The sequence below is a fragment of the Apostichopus japonicus genome, chromosome 8, assembly GCF_037975245.1.
Source record: "Apostichopus japonicus isolate 1M-3 chromosome 8, ASM3797524v1, whole genome shotgun sequence".
NCBI classification, from domain to species: domain Eukaryota; kingdom Metazoa; phylum Echinodermata; class Holothuroidea; order Aspidochirotida; family Stichopodidae; genus Apostichopus; species Apostichopus japonicus.
The window spans coordinates 28,512,992-28,537,174 of NC_092568.1; the positions used below are offsets into that span (position 1 = coordinate 28,512,992).

At 36.3% G+C, this 24,183-nt stretch overlaps 2 protein-coding genes across 3 annotated transcripts; one reads left to right on the top strand and one right to left on the bottom strand.

Moving 5' to 3' along the window:
* The first annotated feature begins 971 nt into the window (after positions 1-971).
* On the top strand, positions 972-15,955 carry LOC139971441 (uncharacterized). Of its 2 annotated transcripts, none has more exons than XM_071977915.1 (17): positions 972-1,430; positions 2,382-2,710; positions 3,446-3,600; positions 4,162-4,396; positions 5,626-5,728; positions 6,185-6,281; positions 7,539-7,634; positions 7,929-7,979; positions 8,133-8,217; positions 9,155-9,214; positions 9,852-10,028; positions 10,513-10,651; positions 11,168-11,276; positions 11,739-11,811; positions 12,199-12,339; positions 13,326-13,459; positions 14,062-15,955. In XM_071977915.1, exons 1-17 carry the CDS (start codon positions 1,349-1,351, stop codon positions 14,306-14,308), a joined length of 2,313 nt encoding a protein of 770 aa, XP_071834016.1. In that variant the 5' UTR covers positions 972-1,348; the 3' UTR covers positions 14,309-15,955. The 2 variants fall into 2 exon arrangements, with proteins under 2 accessions (XP_071834016.1, XP_071834017.1); XM_071977916.1 differs by having other exon boundaries at positions 974-1,280.
* On the bottom strand, positions 14,362-24,098 carry LOC139971442 (ataxin-3-like). The gene is made up of 8 exons (XM_071977918.1): positions 23,929-24,098; positions 23,020-23,068; positions 22,533-22,648; positions 21,451-21,581; positions 20,873-21,027; positions 19,568-19,825; positions 18,325-18,430; positions 14,362-17,839 (listed from the first exon to the last, which is right to left on the bottom strand). Exons 1-8 carry the CDS (start codon positions 23,950-23,952, stop codon positions 17,686-17,688), a joined length of 993 nt encoding a protein of 330 aa, XP_071834019.1. The 5' UTR covers positions 23,953-24,098; the 3' UTR covers positions 14,362-17,685.
* Between the last annotated feature and the right edge of the window lie 85 nt (positions 24,099-24,183).

Below are 24,183 nucleotides of genomic sequence, written 5' to 3' on the forward strand. Positions count from 1 at the left end.
AAGGTACCTTAGAGTGACCATCTCCAAGTTCAGTAAATAGCTTTTACCGATCGGCTATAGGCAATTGCAGTGTTTACGTCATCTATTCCTCGTGTCGAAGGTATGCCGATAGCTATTACCGATTGGCTGGAGGCCGACGTGTCGAAGCTACGTAGGCTGAGCTACCATGTGAGCTTATGTACAAATGACCTGTTGGTTTGAAGGTATGGTTCTCGTTTGGTGTGCGCGAGGTCCCGGGTTCGATTCCCCGTCAACTTTTTTTTCCTTTTCTTCATGTATTTCTCCCGTAGAAAATATTCCGATTGCACGATTTTTGGACATGCAGCATTTGAATCTGCTTCAATCTTGCTACTATTTATGCCGGTATTACCGGTATATAACAAGCTCAAAATTCGCTAATGTGAATGGCCTATTTAATGCCGTTATTAATACTATTAAATACCGGTATAGTACACCATTTAATGTCGGCATATATTAATTTTTCATGTTTTTGATATCGGCATATAATTTATTTATTGCGGGCCACTTAATGTATTTATGAAGGATATAAATGCTTTTTATGTCCTCGTACATTAGAATTAATACCGTTTAATACTGGCATATGAAGCTGCATGGTGATTGGCTGAGAATTAATGCCGGTATTGAATAGAATTAATACCGGTAATAATTTTCATTCGAACGGACATTAAATCAGCAATTATTTCCCGTATGGCCTCCACTCAACGGGATATCATTTGTTTGTGTCTCCATCGCTCCCGGGCTTATCCAACCACTGACCTAGTTTAGTTTAGTTGCATCTTTTTCATTGATAAATCATTACAAAGAAACCTTTTTCATTGGTGTACTGTTTTACATTGTCGTCTCCGTCAACCAATCAGCGACAAACATAGTTTGTGGTCCACATAAATGCATTACAGCGGCACAGCTTCACAGGCGTTCAACCACTGATCAGTGCGCTCAACAACTATCAGTGAGCCTACTGTAATAGCAAAGATTCTAAATAAATAGGTATCGGTTGTGCATATATTTCATATAACTTTGAACTCATTACCTTGCAATGGCCTAACGTATAACATGTAGGCAAAGCTCGATGTCAGTCCTATCACTTCGTTTTCCAGAGTAATCTTAGGGGCTTTGTCAATTAATTAATTGAATATGCAAACAAAGTACCACAGCCTTTGAAGTTTGAACAGTTCAGGTACATCACGAGACGATATTGGCAGTTCGCAATAAATTGCATGGTAGCTGAACGGAATGAGGAATTTCAGCGTTGCTTCACGGTACAGTAAACAGTTAGAAACGGACACAAAACATTGCGCTTACGTTGTTACAAGTTACTGATTGCAAAATGTCCAATGCAACGATGATTTCAACTTGTCTCGTTGCTCTCATTTACGCCTCATTCATTGCCCAAGTTTCATACTGTAAAGGTAATCACATATGTTGACCTGTGTATAACTATAAGTTCGGCCATCCAGGCATAGCCTGGGCTAGGACTAACGTTAGATTAGAAGTAGAAGTTATGTTATGTTATGAAGTTATGTTTAGGCCTACTGTAGGCTAGGTGATACAGTAAGGTATACAGTGAATTATTCAACAGAAGGCTTAGCCTGTGCTTTAGTGAATTAAACCATTCTTCACAACTTATCACGACTTATCTACATTATGTAGAGACTAAGTAGGTCTGAATTAGGAACTGGCATGCTCAATTATTCATTCAGATTGGAAAGTGGCAAGTTATACATATTATTTAAAAGTTATTGAAGGAATCTATATATGTGCATAGGTTTTCATCTTTCATAGAACTATAGCTGACATGCAAGTAGGTCAGCAATCAACATAAACAACATACCAAATAAATGGTTATATGAAATATCCCATACAAAAAAGCCCTGCATAGAATCCCGCAGGATCCTGCGGGATTTTATGCAGGATTTATGCCAGGATTTGGCCACATCCTACATGCTTATTAAGGATTCCTGTACATGCATCATGGAATCCTGCGTGCATATGAAGGATTCTTGTACGTTTGGAAGGAATCCTGTTCCATATACAGGAATCCTATAGGATTCCTGCAGGACTTTTTTGTATGGGATATGTTTCATCACAGATTTTTATACTATTATTCATACAGTAGCCCTTGCAGCTGGTTCAGGACTAAAAGCTAGATTGTTTGTGGAATCTCAACACACTGCAGCTATTTAAAGTGTTGCCCCTATACTATAGTGTTGAATATATGCAAAAATGTAAAATTTGGACAAGTATGAAGGCAAGGTATACATATCCTCCCCTTCCCCAAATAATGACAGTCAGCCATTTCCAAAGGTTTTGTTTAACCGCTAGTATCCCAACTGTTTAATTATTTGATATATTTCTTATAGCTGTGCAGTGGAAGGGTTCTTCGGTCATTGTTAGTAATGATGATCTCACTCTTCAAGTCAACAAAGATGGCTCCTACAGTTTATCAATTCAAGGTTCCCAGTGGCTTAATAGTCATGATACCTTCTTCACCATCGGTAACAAGATTTACTCCAAAATGAACGGAACCTTGCATGTTGTATCCGGTGTTCAGGTCAGCCGGGGATATGATTCTCACTTGGGAGCATTCACCAAAACATCCCTGACTTGGCAAGCTGATGACTCTGCAAAAACAGAAGTAGTGACAAGTTTCAACATGTTTGAGGACTCGCCAGCTATTACTTTCACACAGGTACAAAAAATATCTGACAGTAATGTTGTGTTATATCTATACATGAATCATTAAACCGGACTGCAAAACTGTTTATGGTTCTTTCCATAAAATGTGGGCCTCCTCTTCACGATGTCCTGAATTGTGAATTCGTAGCTCTGTAGAACATTCACGATGCCTATTCTGTGTACTTACAGTAAAGCTACCATCTAAAAGAGTACCAAGGCAAAAAATAAAATGTCTTTGAACCCAACAACTTGGAATTCATGGTCCACTAGAGAGTATCTGATGATAAAGTGCTATATAATATCACCATACATAGTTCATGTTGCAGGGATACATGGTGTCAGAGAGTTGGACCCTTGAGTTATTGGATTCAGGACCCTCATAAGGTTTCTGAATATGGCAGTTTTCATCGAGAAAATCTTTACCCTTTCAGTGTCTAAGTTTTTCCTGACTCTTTGTTTCTTTTGGCTGTTGTGATGTAAAACCTGATGCTGTTCGATGCAGAAATATGTTAATAAATATATGGGAAAGGCAGAGAGAGGGGGAGGGGGGCGGGCAGGAGTGGTAGTGATCTTTCAGGCAAGGTTTAGGATGGAGATCAGGAGCGCTCTAGTCATGACTCATAGTAATGTGCTGGAAAGAAGATGAAGTGGGAGCTCCAGGGGGGGGGGGGGGGATGGCGGGGAGATGTGTATCCTTAACTGATTATCTCAATTTACAATGTTTATGATTGCATTTGCTCTTTTCAAGGATTTCAGCCATGCAGGGATTCATGGCTCTAGTGTTGGAGATGAGAATAAAGTTTGCACCAGTTTCCCTAGCTTTACGGTTACCAAAACCATGAATTCAGCCCTGGGGTTTATGTCATATGGACATATCTTCATTCACGATGTTGCTGTTGGAAGGTAAAGTAACCTCACATATGCAAATAGGTGTATCCTTTTGTCATGTTAGGAATGTATCCTTTCTGTTCATGTATACCTCAGCTTCGTCTTATGCCAGCAGGAATCCATTGTTTTTTTAAAAGGGTTTCTCCTGTGCATAGAGAGTGTATTGTAAGAACCTTGAGTTCAATGTAAACACTTCCTCCTATCAAATTTGACCCATACTAGGAGGATCAATGACCATGTCAATAAATACCACTGTTAAGATAGTTCTTCACAGTGTTCAGATTAAATAAAATAATACCTTACAAGTGGACATCCACATGTACTTCCCCAATTCTGTTCCTTCTCCTGGCAACTTACTTTTGTTGTAAATCTCATATTAACAAACTATTAAAGTTTGTGTAATAGAGTACCTAGATTTAAAAAAAAAAACTTAATTCATTCTCATCTACATACAGTATGCAGGAATATTCTGGATTTTTAGCTTTGGATATTGTTGCCTCATACATTGGAATTTTGGTATTGATTGATTGATTGGCTTATTAATTTATTTCAATATAAACTTCATTGTCATTCCAGTTGGAATAGTAGCAGTAAAGATGTACAGAGTGGCCTTTATGGTGGTCCATTGGCCATCTTTGACAAAACTGGGAGTACAATAGTCATGTCTGCCTTTAATGAGTTCATGGCCTCATCGGTTTACTACGACCCTTCCCAGAATGCAGTTATGCAAGGGGTCATGGGAAAAGTGAAGGAGATTCCCAAAGGGTACAAGTTACAAACAGTCATTCATTTTGGAATGGGACTGAAGAAGGTATGTTGTTCAAAAGTTAATTTTATTTCTAATATATTCAAGTCAGACTGTAAAACAGAAGCCTGATCGATGAAGTTTACATAGGAAGACTATTAAAGGCATTGAAGACTCGTACCAAACCGTGTGGCGCGCGCTGAAAAAGTTAACTTTCTGTTTTCTTGCAAGTGAAGTTTTCTTCTTGTCGCTACAAAATGCAGATAGTAATGAAATGTGATACCTTGTTATCTTTTATCTAGACCTGAGATGTCCATCGCTGCTATGTACACTGTGTTGTGAGTACACTGTGTTGTGGGTATTGACCGTAGTGTATGTATTGACTGTACACTAGTGTCTAATTACCGACGGTAGCAAGCTGAGTGTGTGTATTTTCTGGGTTCGATGGTAGTGGCTAACACTTCTGTTACACCTCATTCGAAACTAGGTCAAAGTACCGACATGAGACGTTTCTTTGTGCGCGAGTCTTCTCACCCTTTTAAGAACAACGTTCGTACAAAACTAATGAGCTTTGAAAGAAGAAGGAAAAAAATTGATATTGTCATAGGTAAAGATTGATTTCTTGAATGGAATGTTTGATTGGGTTGTTTTGAAACCCTTGCATTCTCAGTAACTGTTCCAACATAACAAACTTGGCATTGTCATGTCTCTCCTCTCATGAGTTCCATGTATCAGGCCTTGAAATTTAATCTATTTACCAACTAAATGCCAGCGAGTCAGGCCTTTTGCCAGTAGGAAATAATTCACTGTCATCTTTTTACCAGTAGACATTAACAACTTAAAACTTATGATAAGTCAGTCAAAGAATCTGTATGATTTCCATATACCTAACATAAACCCTTGTATTACTGCTTATAATCAGCAAATATTACTGGGCTGCTATCACAAGCCTGTACAGTAACTGATATGTGTTGTAATTCAGGAAAATGCTAGTGAAATCTTGAATTTATCCAGTAGAATTTTAAGAACTGGCATTTTTCAGCAAGTTACTAAAATTGTGAAATCCTAAGCCAGGATGTGTTTATATCTGTCCTTGAGTTCATTGACTAATGCCTGGCCTTTTGGAGGTAGAAAGTTAAAGGGGAAACAATTTGATGTTTTGAAGAATCATTGTCCTTTAATAGTGGTTTTTACTTTTTGCTGACTAAAGTAAATTGTTTGTATAGTATCATACAGATCACACACTTTCATGTCCAAATTTGTTAGTTTCAAGGTTTTCTTTTCTAACATAATAGGCTTGGTTTGGTTGGGGAAATCTGTTACTGAAGAATTATGGTACCAAACGCTGGACGGACACTGACCCTTCCCTGAAATATCTTGGTTATTGGACAGATAATGGTACGTAACACTCAATGAAAAGAATTATGCATTATCATAGTTCTACAACCTACAGTACAGAGTATAAAGCCATTTGCCCATTTTGCATGGCATTTTGACACGCGATACTGTAAAAATTGTTCCATGTTAGTTTTGCATTATCTCAGAAGTGTCATCAGAATATCTTTTGTGGTGCATAGTGATCAACTTGAGACTTAGTCTCAATATTTATACCACTGGTTGAGAGAATTCCTTAGACATAAACCATTAAAATGCGTTCTCATCTATTCGCACTGATAGTGATCTATGTTTTGTGAAATTGTCCTGCAGACTAGAAAACCAACTAACTTATGATAAACCCTAAGCTCAATTCAAGGATAATGTTATCCCTAGTGTAATCCCCAAAGTGAAGGTTCAATGCTTACTTCATTTTCAATCGATTCTCTTCACGATACTGCTTCTTTCTCCATCTTTTAGGTGCCTTCTACTATTACAATATGGAGAAAGGCAAAAATTATGATCAGACCCTGGTGGATGTCAAAAAGTATGTGGATGAAAACTATATCCCATACAGGTAACTCTGATTTCCTTAGTTGTGGTAGCTTGGTATGTGGTAACAGAGGTATAACTAACCATTAGCATTCACTATCTAAACCTTAAAGGTAGTCAGTACAGGCCCCAATTTATAGTACGATATCATATTGCTAGAAGTTTTCAAAAAGTACTTTCCTGGAGGTCTTTTCTCTCCAAATTGTTCTCAGACATTTTTAAGGAACACACAAGATGACCGAATGTCCTAGTGAGGAAATTCCCTCAAAGGTTGTTTTAAAAACAGTTTAAGAATTTTGACCAACATTGACCATATTTGAATATATAGCATATTCGGGGCCAATACAGCATACCTTTAACTTAGGTACTAGCTGTTTTTTCAATAGACTTATTTAGCGAAATAAAAAGCTTGACAGGAAACTAAAAAGCAGGCTTTTCCAAGTAGTCTTTTCTTTCTAAAACCTTCACAAATCTTTGATGTGACCATTATAAATATGTGCTAAATACCTATATAGTACCTAATGAAACCATCCACATTGAACAGGTTGTCACTTGATTAGTTAACAGTGACTGACAGTTCTACATCTCAATTGTAACCAACTTACCACATCTATCTTAAGGTCTCAGCATAAATGTAGTTTTACCTAGTGGCCTTTTAAGTGACATTATTTCTAATACAGTTTGTTCAAGGGCAATAGATACTAATGTGTTTGTACGTGGCTTGAGATAATCCATGACTAATGTCATGTTCTATTTAGGCTACATGTTTGTCTTGCAAAGCTTTGGGTAAACACCCATTGCAACATATTAAATGAACAAGTCTATTTTCCTCTCACATCCGAATGGTTTAGTGTTTATTTCATAGGAACTAGTAGTGACCTTGCATCACCAAGGTCGTAGATTATCTCTATTTATATATTGTATTTCACTTACCTCACTTGGATCAGGGCTGTAGTAGACTGATCAATGTATTTAGAGCACCAGTTAATAAGCAGTTTTGTGTCTTTTCTAGTTCATCATAAACTATGGGATAATATACCTGTACTCATGTCATGTTGGGATCATGAAGCATCTCATAATCATGGACGTTAAATATGAATCTAAGAGACTCAGTGACTTCGGTCAGCTTGCGGCTTTGATAAGCCAATGAGGCTTCTTTGTGAGTTCCTGCTTGCAGGCCTGAGGATCAAAAATAAGTACATACATACATAGCCCTGGGTGGCACAAAGTTGTGAAATGACATGCATAACATATAAACAAACATGTGTTTCCCCTCTTACAGGTATATGCAACTTGATTCATGGTGGTACTATAAGGGACTCCATGGTGGAGTAAAGAATTGGACCGCTATGCCATTGGTCTTCCCAAATGGTCTGAAGTAAGTTACAGTAGTATTCTTGCTTTCATTAGTCTTCGGGTAGCATCCACAATAACGAGACGTGCATTGAACTATTCTTTAATTGTACCACACATGCAGGAAACAAGCATGTTTTTACCTGAACGAGAATCAAACCATTAATCTAGAGCATGGGGTTTTCTAAAGCCCGGCATTGCAGGCCAAAACCAGTGGGCACAATTCAGCCTCTGAGAAAAATTGTTCCATAAGCTCAGGCTAGAGAAAAGTTGTCACTTATTTGTTATGATGCTTTCTCAATATTTTCCTTTCTGATAGAACCTTTCAGAAGGAAGTTGGCTACAGTTTTCACGCTCATAACCGTTGGTGGTAAGTGTTCAGAGTTGGACTTTTGGCAATAACGTTTTCTAGTGTACCTTCTGTTTAGACACTGTTATATGCAACAGAGTAACAGTATGATTTGTGCCCATTTAGTGCTTTTCTTTTGTTTTTGATTAAAAGTTTTATCTGCAATTTTAATAGGTCCCCAGATACGGATTATGCCAAGCAAAATGGAGGGAAGTATGAGTTTATCGTAGAAACAGGAAAGGCCCTTCCACAAGACAAGGTAAAAACATTAGTCTCCATAATTACCATCATAAATGTGTTGTCTATGTTTTAAATTAGTGATAGATAAATTAAAGGCATTGAAGACTCGCCCCTGAAACCGCGTGCGGCCATCTGAAAAAGTTAATTTTCTGTTGCTTGCAAGTGACATTTTGTTCATGTCGCTACAAAATGCAGACAGTAATGAAACGTGATATCTTGTTATCTTAAGCTGGACCTGAGATGTCCATGCTTTTTTGTTTGTACACTGTGCTGTGGGTATTGACCGCAGCTGTATGTGATGACTGTACACTAGTGTCTAATTACTGACGGTAGCAAGCTGTGTGTATATTTTCTGGGATTTGATGGTGGTGTCTAACACTTCTGTTACATCTCATTCGAAACTAGGTCAGATTACCGGCATTAGATGTTTCTTTTTTGCGCGAGACTTCACACCCTTTAACTATTGCTCAAAGTAATGGACTCACTATGACAAGATTAGATTGAGAGGGAAGTTTGTTGACTAGCAGTTGTGATAGAAATAAGCTTAAATAGATCAAAGACAAATAAAAAGAAGATGGTTTGAGCTTATGCTTTGACTTTACAGCAGTTTCAGTTTATGGAAATTTTCCACTAATTTTGTCGAGTGATAATGAGGAAGTAAACTTATTTTCAGAGCAATATAATTCATATTCTGAAATTATGGGGATAACTTTTGAGAAAACTAAATATAACTTTAAGCAGCAAACTAGTTTACCATAACATTTCTTAATATTTAGAATTTAAGAATGTTCTAATATGAAAATAAAAGCAGTTTAAGAAAAGCCCATTGGAATGTTTTCTGTTTACGTTTGTTTATGTGGTGTTCCTAATTCAGCTGATATTGTGTTATGATTCTTGTTATTACATGTAATGCATTAGTTCTTAATACTACAGTCACAACACTTTGTCGTTAACAGGACTTCTGGGATTACCTTATGTCAAGTTCAAAAGAGTGGGGATTGTTTCTCTATGAGCAGGTAAGATCATCAAATTATGTCATATTTGATTTTAGTCATTCCAAATTTTCAAATATCATTTACTTTCAACACATTTTGAAATAGCATATTAATTTATTGGTTATAATGTGGCCATGAAACAGTGTTTAAACTTGCACATTTTAAATAGTCAAATTTCTCTTGAAGTAAATCCCTTTCTGCCTGTTTGATAGGTACCATTCAACCCACTGGCAATGCAACTGTGTTGCATTTTATCTTGTATCGCAAAGCATAGCAATATGCGAAATGAGCGAGATGCAACACAACAGAAACTATGTATATCAGTTTTGGAACACTGGAGCATACTACCTTCAAGTAGTTTTTTAATTTAAAATAATCCTATACCTGAAAACTGCTCTATAAAATGTGAACACTGTTTTATTCAGTAAAGTCAAGTAAAAACTTTATTACTCCATAAAAAGGTCATTTTGGTACTCGCACTGGTCATAAAAAATACGAAAAGAGACTGCCTGGTTGCGACCCTTGGTTAAGAGTAGTTATTCACTGATAACATTGGACTATATATTCCTGAGGCCACTGGTTTCAATTCCATTCTAGTCAGTTCTTGTGTATTCACATGTAATTTAACATATATGTGTAATCTGTCTTTCAATGTCAGGATTGGCTCAATCAGCAGTTTGAGTCGATGGATGCAACCTTAGAGAACATTACAGTCGGTCGGACTTGGATGATGGGTATCGCTTACGGCGCAATGAAAAATGACATGTATCTCCAATTCTGTATGCCCATGGCTAGACATCTGCTCCAGAGTGTTGAAATACCACAGCTAACCCAGGTTTGGATGGGGTTTTCTTGTTGTCCAATATTTACATATTTCAGAATTGGAAAAAAGCAGGTTTTGTGGACAGGTTTTCTCTTCCAAATGGTAGGGGAGGAGGAGAGGTAGGTATAAGTCTATTTTCTGATGGTCAGAGTTATCTATTTTATGTATCTAAGAAGCCTACACACATGGGGTTTATTCAAATTTTAGAATGCTAAAATAGTGCTATGATATATCAAAAGTACTTTCCTACATTCGGGAAGGTCCCAACTACATCATAAAGAAATTGTCTTAAAACTGTAATTGTAACTTAAAACCCATTGTGCTGCATCTTTAACCACAGTTCAAACTTTACATTGTTGTAAATGTGTCGTAGTAAATTACATCACCGTTGGTCTCTACAACTGATATACTGTTAACTTGGGATGCATGTTGAACTATTAATTATATCAAGTCCAAGCCATATCAAGCACATCAATACCTGCTTCCTCATGTATAGGCACGCGCCAGCGGTGACTACCAGCCGGGCAACGATCAGTGGGATATCGGTCTGACCTCCATCATGCATCACGCCATCAGGATACGCCCCTTCAAGGATAACTTCTGGACCACAACCACTCAGCCTGGCAACATTTATGGTAAGTCCGGTCACATCACTTATTCAAGCATCTCCTTTAGCATCTCTTTTAGAGGAGTAGCAAACTTGTGACGATGTACCACATGTAAACAGATAGGAAAGATCTCATTCCATTTTGAAGATATCAAAGTTTTAATATGTCTCCACACAAAAGACTGCATACAGACTTGATTAAGTTGAAAGACTTCAGTAAGTATGAAAATGAGACCTTATATATGACCTTATTCATATGGCATTGGTGTCAGTGTCAACACTGTTTACAACTTTCTGTGAATATGAAAACAGAGAAACTAAAAGGGACCACCTCTTGGTACGTCTGTAACCCTCTTGATAAAGTAGCCCCTCCCCCCCCACACATTGACAAAGTAGCACACACCCCCACACACATTGACTAAGTAGCATCCCCCACACATTGACATAGTAGCCCCTACCCCCCCCCCCCCCCCAACACATTGACAAAGTAGCTGCACTGTATTAGCTGCACCTACTCATCAAACTTCCATTTTTATCCCTATAGCTAGATCAGAAAAACACCCTCACTTGCAGACAGTGGTATCAGCCCTCAGTACCGGACCTGTCGGTCCTAGCGACAAGATCGGCTACAGTAACGTCTCCCTCATCAACAGGTATTAATCAAATGCATTGATTTGTCCATTGCGTGATACATTTGACTTAAACAGTCATTCAAGAGTTAGTCAATTCCCTCAAATATTGTTAGAAATTCAAATCTGGCTACTCATGCTGTCCTTCAATTTAACAAGAATTTTGGCGCCATGCACTCTCAAAGCCTTTTGCCTCAGTGAAGCATATTATTGTCTACTTTGAATATTTTTCAAAGTTTAGGCATGATCTTGAGGATCTGATCCTGAGCAGAAAAGAATTGTTAAATTATCAAAATGATGTTATGTGAGGAGCAAATACAGGAAATATAGAAAGTTTTTTTTTTTTTTTTTTTTTTTTGATAGATAGATAGATACTGTAGATAGATAGAAAGTTATTGAAGTTGTGTATTTCCGATGTATATCTGTTGAAAATACTGAAGATGGTATTGTCATGTCTGGATTGTGTTTTCTCTCTGTCTTTTCCAGGACCTGTAACTCTGACGGTGTTCTCCTCATGCCTTCCAGACCGGCTATGATGATTGATGCCTCAATCCTTAATGTGAGCAATCATGATTTCTGCTGAAAACATATATAGCAAAATTTTGAGATGGTGTCTTTCTATTTGAAATACAATGACGGTCTTTTTCTATAGCCTGTAAACTATTTGATTAAATTATTGCTTGGTTTGCTTGACCTACCTATAATGTAATTTGATTGATTGATTCGGTGGTTAAAATGATGAGAAACTTGATATGTCTGACAGGTATGGAAAGATCATCAATTCCTAGTAATACTGGTTGTGATCTCTTGCAATAGCACAGCAGCGTATCTTGGAGTTGTAGGCAGTCGCATTCTGTTAAGAATGTGATGACCACTGCGTAATTTCATTTGCAGGAGGGAGTTTTGGGGTTTTAAGTTCTGCTAATGCATTTAATCTTGTTTACAGATGGCCTTGGGTGTCGGAATGATCAGCGGTCAAATCTGGTCCACCTACAGCAACATCAGTGGTCACATGTTTGGTACAATTTTATCCATAAATACCGGTAAAGCCGTCCAGCTCGTTCCATCTGATGCAGATCTGGAGATGGTGAGTATGTGTTGTGTCTCAGTAAAATTAACCATGTAAAGTTCAAATTATTAACAAATTTGAAAAGAGCAGTGAAACTGTAGTTATTACAGAATTTGTAACCAGTGACCTCGGGGTGGGGGGGGGGATACAAGTCTAGTCTTTAATTGGTAATTAAGGAATGTTACAGCAAATTGCATTGCTCTTAACTGTTATTTCCTTTTGAACTACTGCTTTTAAGTAGATCTACTTTATTGATGTTGTGTTATATCATGATGACTGTTAATCAGTGGTCCAGAAACTGTTTTTAAAGCCCTTGACACAAGATCTTTCTTTGAGGTCTGATAGAGCCATGACCCGGCCATACCAGATCATCACCACTTAGAATGGAGACTCAGAATGCATGAGAGCTAGCTTATATTATGTAGTCCAAGTTAACAAAAATAACATACTCAATCTCTGTAAGCAAGCTCCATGAACTGTAGATGAATATAGAAAATCCTGCGACCCACCAAAATGGGGAGCAGGGTGGGGGGAGGTAGGAATGCAAAAATTTCAGAATGTTGGAGAAATGCTTCATTTTATAATACAGATTTTCATATTGTACACCTGATCAAAATTTGTTTTGCCAATTGTGTCCACACATATGTCTGCATAAAGTTGGCAAAACTTATGACAAGTGAGAGATGAATATGCTGTAACAAAGACAAAGAAAAATACTGTTTATTAAGTTATCAGCCATGTCACTTTATGCAAGTCCTGCGATAATATTTCACACAGGACACAGTTTATATGTATTTGCCTATCAATCAAAGTTCATTCAGGAAAGCAGCGCTACTTGAATATATCTTCGCAAAAATTGATCACATTTTGAATTTTTCCTATGAAACTATTTGTCGTACGTTGGTTAAAATTGATAAGTCATTGTTATCCATGTGCTGTCGTGCAGCCTAGTATCGTTGTAATATTTTGTGTTTCCTTAGCACTCTGTCTATGATCTTTTATAGCCTAATCCATCATTTGCCTTCATGGATGGGTCGCCAGAGCTTGTGAAGTTTGATTCAAACAATAGTTTGACGGTTGGTCCCAGCTCCGACGATGGATACCAACTTTGGCACGCATCACCAGGGATACCATTCATGTGAGAAGTTTTATCACTTTAAAATTAATGTTGTAGTATCAGACTATCAGTAACAACTAATTCACTTTTCTGAGAGCTATGCAAGTAAAGATCAAATCTTATTAACATTTATTTGCTGCAAAAGGAGAAATCATCTGCAGTTTAGTTAAGGTTGAAATTTCCTTTCACCCTGCAATTGGCTTCAATTGGTTTCTGTTATACTTGGCTTACTATATAGGGTATTGTTCCCTTGGTTTTGGCATGTCATGTAGAATAATGTTAGCCAAGCCAAGGTTAGCCGAGTTAAATTGTGAGGATGAACTGTAACCATCATGTTTAATTGCGGGAAGTGTATAGGTACGTACTGCTCATTTTCAACTATAATTCGCTAGAAATACAATTGTTTTTTATGATTTTTATCTATAGAAAGAAAATAAACTGAAATTGATTTGTATATATTTTAAACTCTATATAAAGGAATAACACATACTTTGTATAGGCACATGCTTATGATCTTCGACTAGAAGTCATTAAAACAACTTTTCTTTAATGCCTCTCTGTGGAAAAGAGAACAACAAATAAACCCAAATTGATTTACATTTTTGTTATCGTTCTATATACAGGAATGACACGTACGTCCTCATGGGTGAAATGACTAAGATTGTGCCAGTATCTCCGAATCGTGTGCAGTCGTTGATGGTCAGTAAGACAGCCATCCAGATGACCATAATGGTTGGGACCAGGGAAACCGTTGAATTCACATTTCAAACTATGATGAAGCAATCTCTTTTCCTAGTCAGTTGTTCAAGTGTTTCCAGTGGCACTGTGAACATTTCAGTGACTGGACCAAACAAGTATAAATGCATGTAAAACTGTAGTCCATTTCCAGGGTAGCAGGGTCTTCACAAATATATAAATTGTCACTTAAAATCTATTTTTGATACAGAGCATTTGCTTTCAATAAGAATAAGAATGTATACAAAATGCGGTTTAAATATCATTTTACAAGAATGGAGATTTTTGACGTTTGAAATTATATTGCTACATAACGATGAAGCATTCTAGTTTACAATGGGTAGGTTACAATTTCATGTGTAGTTCATGTGCTAGGCTCTCAAAATTACAGAAAAAGATTTGGCATCTCTCTGTAAGACATCAGAACATGGTTCCCACACAGTTTGGAAAATATGAAAAGGAGGGAGAAAGAAAGAAAAGTGAAAATCTCTTTCTGGGTCTTCAAAGTCCTTTAAATTTGAGGTTAGTCTGGAAAAGTATAATGAGAATCCTTCTTTTAATTTTTTTCTTCAAAAAACAACATATTTGTCTGGAGCTGTTAAGTTTGGATGTAGTCTCCTGTGACTTGCAATTTTCCATTAAATTTATCAATAGGTGTTGGCATAGAGATTTAACAATTATTAGGCCTACTAAAGGTATCCTAATCATACATCCACATAGGTGTGTAGGCTTCATAGTGAACTGTAAAACTGTTTTAAAAGACCATGTACTTAAACTGTTTCCTTTTATAACACGGATTTGATTCAGGTGCTACTTACTCTGTTTAATTTTTGCAAATCAAAGGAGACACAAACCCAGCCATTATCTTTAGCTTATATGAGAGAGTTCTTTGTGAAGAACAACTTCCCCAATCAGCTAAGCAAAATCTTATTCCGTTTCAAGATATCGTAATTTAAAGTCGTGTCTGGGGGTTGTCATTTTGTTAATCTGAGATGTCGTAGAGCCACTAGGAAATGGGAACCTTTTAGTTTCTCTTTGTCCTTCTGTTATATAATTACAGTGTTGACATCAAAACTAATGCAAGCATTTGGTCATGTTAAAAGCTTGAGCCTTTTAGATTCAGCGTTTTCAAATCCACCCTCCATTGCAGAAAATAAACATTGTAATAAGTGCAGAAAAACAACACAAATTGAAGCACATGTGGCTTGATGATGTCATATTTAGACTTGATCAAGTCTTCAGCGTTGTGTGTGAATGATCCCATTAAATCTGTGATATCTAATAAGAGTATTTTTAGTTTCATCACAGTTGCCTCCATCACATAGACTATTGATAATGGTTGGGTTTGTGTTTCCTTTAACTTCTTTTGTGGAATAAACATTAATCTGGATATTTGCCTACAAGATTAATAAAATGACACAAATATTAAACATGGGACGCTGTTATATCGCTTTACTGTACTGAGGAAGGAAACAAAGAGTACTTTAGAAATGGTAAAGAATCATAAAATGTAAGGTTTTGTTTATATTGTTTACCTTAGTTTATTGATTGCAGAGTTGTCTATTCGAGTTGTCCTTTTAAGAAAGGCCTGAAAAGGCCTGAAGGTTTAACGATGATTCATTTATGATGGTATTAAGATTGTGGGATAATGTCAGTAATGTCTTGTTGGTTAAAATTGGATAATAATGTCATTCTGTAATGTAATGGTGTTGGACAGTCGGGATGATCTTGTCAAAATATTGCATTGAATAAACATAATCTAACTCAATGGAGTAAAATGTATGGATTATTTGGACATTTTTCTATTCCAATATTATGGTTACATTTCAAATTATGCAATAACAATCATGTAGCTACAAAATAAACTGAACACATAAAATAGAATCTCAAGACACATAATTTGGATAAAATTGTTCAAGTGGATCATTACAAAACCTAATACCAATCTAGATAATTCCAGGGTGATGGTCTCCCCACATTTGATATAATTGTCTATTTTGTATTTCATTAAAAGCAGGTGTTTTGTTCTGAGTTTGGTTAGTTTTCTGTTGGACACTATAACCCCATAATAATATTGTTATTAATTCAGTATGGTTACACAAATCTCATAGGAAATGCTAGATCCATGTGATCATCTTGGATGAACTCCAGCCTCTATAAAGTCTTTGTTTTGCAATTAGTGTTCATGGCAGCCAATAGCTTAAACAGTGCCATTTTTCTTTATGATCAGAAATTCAAAAAGAATTTATTTCAACAAATGAATGGATATTAAGGTTTTGAAATAAGCTAAAAAATGGTGACTGTCTACAGTTACCCAATTAATTTTATCTGGTACCTCTAAAATACTGATCAAGGAAAGGCAGGAAATTAATAGTTTGGTCTCATCCATAAAAACAGAGACAGGACACAGATGTCTTTGCTTGAAGTTTACAATCTGAAAGTCAGCCAAATTTTGAGGCAAAACGATTTCCTTGTCGTGATTGTGTGCTTTATTTAATATTGCACAGTACCACAAACGATTCTTGAGATCAACCACAAGAATTCTATTATAAGACACAATAACATGAAACCAGGAAACCAATAACGGGTAATATTCAGCTTCTTTATTTTCTGTATAAATTTTGGCATTTTAACTTTCTTTAAATAACTTTTTCTTCATCTGATTTTACGCAGTTTTAAAAATCAAGGTAGACGATGAACTCTACTGGTCTTTTAAAGACAATAAATATAAGTCTATACAAAAAAAAAAACAATGACTGGGTGAAAATTAAGAGCCACTTAAATTGATTCCCTTTGAATAACATAACCCCCTCTAACTCAACTACCAATAGGGCTGAGTAAGGAATTCATTCATAAGTAAACTGCAATTTGTTGTGAAGGTCTCTATTAGTACATTCTGTATTGGATGGGGGCTGGCAGAGCACAAAACCATCCCCTATCTTCAGATAAATATGGCACTTTCTCTCTGTGTATGCATACCATCTAAACCAGCATTTACCTATAAGAGAGAGATGCTCTCCAAACTTTATCACCACCTAAAGACCAATAAATCCACCTTCACTGAAACTCGGTAGCAAGAAGCCAACCGACAGACACAGAAGTAATCTTCCGCTCACTCACGATCAACATGTAGTCTAGGTAATGAAATGTCATTACATTATTAAGCACCTCTTCTTTCCATTGTCGGGCAATCTATTTTTTAAGTACACCCTTTAATTCCACTCTTCACTGGTATCAAATATATGAAAGCTGCTAATATAAAAATTTGCACAATACAATATTTACATTTGCATTTCTAACTGTTCACAACAGCAGGCCATACCCCTACAAACTGACCTACGGTTTTCTGGCGTAGAAAAAAAAAAAGAAGAAGTTCATCTGGAGTGGTTCCTGCTCTCCCGTACTGTCGAGTGCATGTTGCTTGTCTGCTATACCAGTAAAGCTCTATGACTTGTCTATTTCAGCTTTAACTTATCCATCTTTTTTTCACTCTTTTTTTCCCCTTCTAACCCTCACGGCTTCTCCATGGATAATTTGATAGCCTCGGCAAGCATGGCATCTTCTAAGTCTTCTGCCTCCTGTGGATTACTCTGGATATAGCTGATAGTGTTCTCTTCTATATTACTTGAAGATGTTTTCGCTGCGGTCGGTGATGAATTGCTTTGTCTGAAAGAAACAGTAGAAGTAATTGCTCTAAGGAAGAAGAAAATTGAATTTCAGACCAAAGGAACAGACTGCCCATCATGACTGAGCACTTACAGTTATTCTTCGTTATTCCAAGTCATGTGCAGTTACATTGTTGATTACAAACACAATAAAAACAAAGGAGCTTGGTTAGAACTTAGAATACAATATAGTTCTTACTGATTAGAACTATATGTCTTACTATAGAACAAAATGACCGTGAATAGTGGGGGAATAATTTTTACATGACCAAAATGGGTCATGTAAAAATTGGATATCTTTAGCCTGCGTGTTAACCCTTCACATCCCAAGGAAAGTAAAAATTAGGATTTAATTCAGATTGAGAGGTAAAGTCTGCATTAAGTTTAGCAGTAAATATCAGTTTAATATTTATCAAAGGATAACACAACAACCTGTTTAAAGTCTCTCCCCATAACCAAACATGGAATACAAGTTGGCCAGCTTACTTTTCAAAGTATGCCTGCCTCTTTCTTCTCAGTTCATCCTGGTCAACTTGAGATGCATACTGACCACCACTAGAGGTGCCTGCTTCATCCTTAGCTGACTCTGCAACTGTAGGAAAATAATATTTTGTGGATAAAATGATAATATACGGAAGGAAAACAAAATAAAGTATTGTCTCCAAGAAAAGCCAACAACTGCTTTAGAGCAGAAAACACTGGAAAATTTTCAAAAAGACAGTTAAGAGGGCTTGAGACATTACGATATAAAACTTAACTACTGTTCACTTAAGACTTTGAAGCAACACCCATATTTTAGGGTCCCCAGAAAATATGGGATGGTTGCCAAATACTTTGGTAAAAAGAGAAATCGCTGATATTTGTGGAAAGAAAATATTAAAAAATCTTTAACACTAACATACTTCAAAAGTTCCAAATAATAACCTCATTTTGTAACTAAGCACTCTTAACCATATAACAATTTCTCAAAGAGTGGGATACCTCCGCCCCCCCTCGTAGACCCCTCTCCCTCAGGACACAATATCAACCCCTGGAAGGTCACCGAGATGATGAAGGGGATAATTGGAGTGACCAAGCAGAACAATTTGAATACCAGGGTTCTAAAGTATGATTTTCTGCCATTCAACCTCATTCTATGCAGTAGGGTAAGAGAAACAATCTCCCTTTGACCCACAACAAGAGAATCCAGGCTCTTTACATTGCCTGTTCAGTTCAAATACTATTCCCAGCATTGGCTATTACTCTCTCAATTGTGATCTGCTTTGCCTCTCTTTCGTTGAACTTACCCACCAATGTGATAAGCATATTGAAAACAGAACATTGACTTGGAAAATACAAAACAAGAAATTAATAACCATAAGCTTTATATATGATAGAAATAGATTTCAACCAAGAAATACCAGTACTGTGCCCTACAAAATGAGGTATCCACCTCTACTGTTGTAAGTGTCGATCCCTTATAAATTATTACTTGGTCGGATGCCAGTCAGATAGCACAGTTACTCTTACATACAGTGAAACAAAGATGAAACCCCAGACTCATCTTGATAACAACCTGTTAATCAGCAAGAATGGATTTCAAAATTTTGCTTTGTAATTACATCTGATTCAACAAACCTTACACTGATGCTGAATGCAGAAGCGATTTGAATCCCATTGTAGCTTATATTTTCTTGCTTGTTCAATATTTATTTCTCCGACTGCTTGAAACGATTGACCTTTGACCTACTTTGAATACTTAGTCTTATTGCCTCTTGTAATTCATCCTCTTCCTCCGTGGGAGGTACGCTCATGTGCTGACTCTTATCCAGAGCTCTCTGAAGATCTTCCTGGCTGAACCTCCCTCCCACCGTGGCTCCCTGATTCGTCTGGTTTCTAACATCTGAAAGCAATCTCGGTCTGTGTGATTGGATGGCTGGGCTGAACCTTAGCACGTCTTCCGCACCACACGCTGGTAAGTGTCCTCTGATAACGAATATCGAGTAACCTACGACAGAAGACATTAAATAAGCATGGCGAGATATCCGAGGTTCACTTATAACGATACGACGACAAAGCAATGAACGTGATCATTCCGAGAAGATGTGATTGTGTTTTGTGCAGAAGATATATTGATGTTGGTTGCTACAGCATGGACTAAAGATTATAACTGACAATTTACAGAAAATTAACAAACATGGGCTACAGCATCATCGTTCAGGCCTGTATATGGGAAGGAATTCTTTGCAATTGGGGAGTCTTAGCTGAACATTAGGGAGTGAAGTGTGGTAAAAAAAGTGCAGATGATTTTAACAGCACGTGGGCCTATACACAACCTTGAGTTGTACTGAACAGCATGAAATGTTTGAAATCAACGTTCTTTGGGAAACTAAAAAATTGTCAGTTATTTTTATTTTTTATTTCCTAGGCCATTAACAAAAACTTGAATATACTGTTTTGCCTGAACATTCATCTCCGGCCAAGGATATTTTAACAATGCCAAATTTGTCATATTTCGCATTTCAATCGCCAACCTGTCAACACTGATTGGCCGAAAAAGGTAGTGCCTCAAACAGGCCAATATAGCAAAAAACATCGGACACATCACACCAACTTGAAAAAACAAAAGAAGAGAGTTTGACTTTATAAACCTTCTCGACAGAGTAAAATGATGAGAGTCATTACAAGTTATTTGAAAATAGCTGAAGAAAGGATCTGATGCCGTCAACATCTTTTCCTTAGTATAGAGGTATCAATATTAAATTGATTTCAAGCTAAGTATTCTGAACACCACAAAATTCCTTTTTAAAAAGAAATCTTATTCAAAAATACTCATTCAAAACATGTATTTGCCTTTCTATTATCCATTGTTGATTAAAATGTTAAGTTATTGCATATCAATCACGAATCAACATTTTGCTGCAAACATTTTATTACAACGACCTTTTAGCTGGAAGCCTTAATTTGATGATAAATAAACTACAATGTTTTGAATTTAGGTATAAAAGAAATAGGTCAAACATGCAGCCCAGTAACAAAACTTGAAGAAGCTTACCTTCCCCTTGAAGTTGAGTGAGAAACATGCCAAGGTAAGTCTCTGATAATATCTCTGGACCTTCCAGAAGAGAGTTAAGATTAAACCACTGGATGCCAATTTTTCGTATTGTGAGCCAATGCTCTTTAAAATTACAAATATAAGATCCCTCTTTCCTGCGGCAAAAGCAGACAAAAGAAAAAAGGTAAAACTGACCTTTTAAACTGAGAAATAGTATTGGAAAGAAGAAAAATTCTACATAAGATATTTATCTCTTTGTAAAACCAAATATATCTTCAATATATAACTTCAAAATTGATGTTTGTAAGTGAGGTGACAGTATGAGTAGTATGAATATTCTGTTTCTGTTTCGGAAATGTTCAAAACTGTTTGTTCTGTCGGCAGGATTGCTTTGAAGCATGACATGAAAGTAATGGTATAGAGTGGAACTAGCAATAGAAAATAATTCCAAATGGCTTTGCTGACATCTTTATAAAGACAATGCAATCTGTCATAGATATTTTTCTGAGATATCCCCTTGAAACTCAGTCTAGTTGAGATTTAGAAATCTTCTATCCCTTTCCCAGAATGCTACTTACTCTGGATGTTGTCTTGCTGTAGTCACGGAAGAGTTGCTGAAGGGTATAAGATCTAGTCCCCAAACTTTGAGGGCTTTACTGATTACTTGAACAGAGAAGAAACCACTGTCGTCCATATTCCCCGATGGTTGCTGGGAACAAATGCATCGATAAAACAGCTCATGTTTTCTCATGGAAATTTATACAAAAGATGACTTAATGGCACTGAAAGGTTTCCTTCTGTTTGTTACTGTGGCAAAATTTGTAAACATGAACATGAATATCCTTTCAAAGTCATGGCACATGTGACAGTTATTGTATAGGAAAACTACAGTAGCTGCTCAGCAGTTTTGAAACCTGTTGATTGTTTTGTAGCATACATGTAGCAATTCGTGGGTCACTGCCTGACAAGAGCCTATATGCAGGTCAGGCAAACTAAAGGCACCCACATAGTAAAAAGAATGAAAGAAAAGTGATCAAATCTTCAGGGAAGAGGGCAGCAATATGTACAGAGGTGAAAATTTGGGTCATGGACTATATTTGGGTCTTCGTATGCTATTGTCCAGATTTTGTTAAAGGTTCAATACTTCTACGCCCACGTTTTCACTGCATTTTCTCCACAAGATGTGTATCCTTCTCTTTGGAGGGGATTTAGGTATCAACTCAAATTAATACAACACTGCTTTTAAAATACAGTATGATCTGAAAATCAAACAAAGATTCGATTTAATATCTGTTGCAGTAGCTCAAATATACTGCAAAATATGTGTGAAGCTATAGTATGTGTGAAGCTATATTAAAAATTACGATGTCTTGGATGATCCAATATAACCATTTTTTGCATGAATCATTTTTCCCATTTAGTTATATATATATTTATATATATATATATATATATATATATATAGTTATATATATTTAGTTCCCATATATATATATATATATATATATATATATTTATATATCAACATAATAGTATTGATTCTCGATCATTGGAATATTAATGTAACAAAGAAACAACTAGTCTCAATGAACCTGCAGATAAAAGATGTGACTATGAAAAAATTTAAGCTATTTGTGTGCAATTACAATATAGGATATACCTGTAAGAATTGTAAGTATTCTGGTGAATCCAGATCTCCTTCAGCCATAGTTTGTCTCTCTGATTCATCTAGCTGGTGTGCAATTGTTGCCAAATCCACTGCACTGAAATATGGACCTATGCAACCAAGCAAATTTAGTAACATGAGGTACAAAGTTACCAACCACAGTGGAATGGCAATTCACTAAATATATCAGCTTCACAACTTTCTAAAATACCAATTAAGGTAAATTAAACATTACGGTTACAAATTCATACATAATTCTAGTTCCAATAACAAAGAAACTTGATCTCGTTTAACCTGTTTCTTTTTTTTTTAAAGTTTTTAACAATATATACTTCGGGATAGCAACTGTATGTCTGCTAAAATTACGATAATAGCTGTACCCAGCATGTATTTCATTTCATATCTCAATTTATTTTCCTGGCAAAGTGTTTCCTTCACAATGATTCACACTCATTGAAGCAATCAAATCTGTCATTCTTACCCTGTAGCAGAGAGTTTAGGCAATGCTGTGCACACAAAGAGGCTTCTTGCTGTGGAAAGTCACAACAAATTCATAATTAACATTATACAGTGTAAATGGTTATCTTAAATATCAAAATATTGAATGTTCATGTAGGCTAGATACATAATACTTTCATTGACTACCTGATACTGTAGCTGTAGCAATCAAAGAAATTTCATTACAAGTTTCAGTCAGTAGCACCTTTCACTTTCAATGTATCATGGATAGGGAAGGAAATTTAGTATTAACACAATTAAGGTAGGCTGTATTACTCATTATTTTACATTAACTCAAACATTTAAAACATTGCTTTTTTTGTTCAAACACTTTTCCAAAGCACTTTTGTGGCTGATTTGAATACTTGAGTATCATGAAAATATAAATTTAGAAGAAGAAATGACACCAGGCTTTTGACCATTCAGGGTCCTTCAATCAGAAAAGTTCAATGCTGCAAAGCATTTGATGAGTCCTTAATTAACTTAACTATTGCAATAATAAAGATAAGTGTTAAAAAGGGTAGCATACATTTTATACATGAGTCAAGGTCACTGGTTGGTTCCCTATTTAGGCCTACTAGTATTACATTATCTCTAGGATAGCCTAGACTATGCTGTTAGAAATTGGTACACCCTGTCAAAACAAAGCAATTATATTTAACATTAAGCCATGGCTTATTGCCAGTATAAAAACTAGTATTAACTGAATATACTGTTATTAATTAGTATTTCGTGGATTTGGTTCATGGTCAAATGGTACAATGCATTCAATTAGGCTAGGTCTGTTGTTAAATTATTGCAAGTTAGCTTTATTGACAAAGATGCAACCTAACTACAGTCAAATTTGACGGTTGAAAATTCAACAGAATAAAAGCCAAATATGAATAGTCACCTTCTCATGATATATCAATTCCATCTTTCACAAGTAAACACCCAAACAATGGTACAGGGAACTATGTACAACTGCTGTGATTGCACGTTCCACGATATGTACCACGGTGAAGTGTATGAATAGTGTCCTTTCCAGTTGAGTTTCGGTGTGGTACTAACTACTATTAGTACTGCATGAAGTGGGTTATGACATGTAACTACATTGCGGTACCTTATTGCATGACAATTCCATTATTCATTAATTGTGGACACGGCA

Excerpts from the sequence above, each read along its gene's own strand:
- LOC139971441 (XM_071977915.1), top strand. The coding sequence starts at position 1,349 with ATGTCCAATGCAACGATGATTTCAACTTGTCTCGTTGCTCTCATTTAC. Across the intron at positions 8,218-9,154 it reads AGGCCCTTCCACAAGACAAG|GACTTCTGGGATTACCTTAT; the intron begins GTAAAAACATTA and ends TGTCGTTAACAG. Across the intron at positions 13,460-14,061 it reads TCACCAGGGATACCATTCAT|GAATGACACGTACGTCCTCA; the intron begins GTGAGAAGTTTT and ends TTCTATATACAG.
- LOC139971442 (XM_071977918.1), bottom strand. The coding sequence starts at position 23,952 with ATGGAATTGATATATCATGAGAAG. Across the intron at positions 21,582-22,532 it reads AATACTTACAATTCTTACAG|CAACCATCGGGGAATATGGA; the intron begins GTATATCCTATA and ends ATTTGTTCCCAG. Across the intron at positions 19,826-20,872 it reads CACTCAACTTCAAGGGGAAG|GTTACTCGATATTCGTTATC; the intron begins GTAAGCTTCTTC and ends CTTCTGTCGTAG.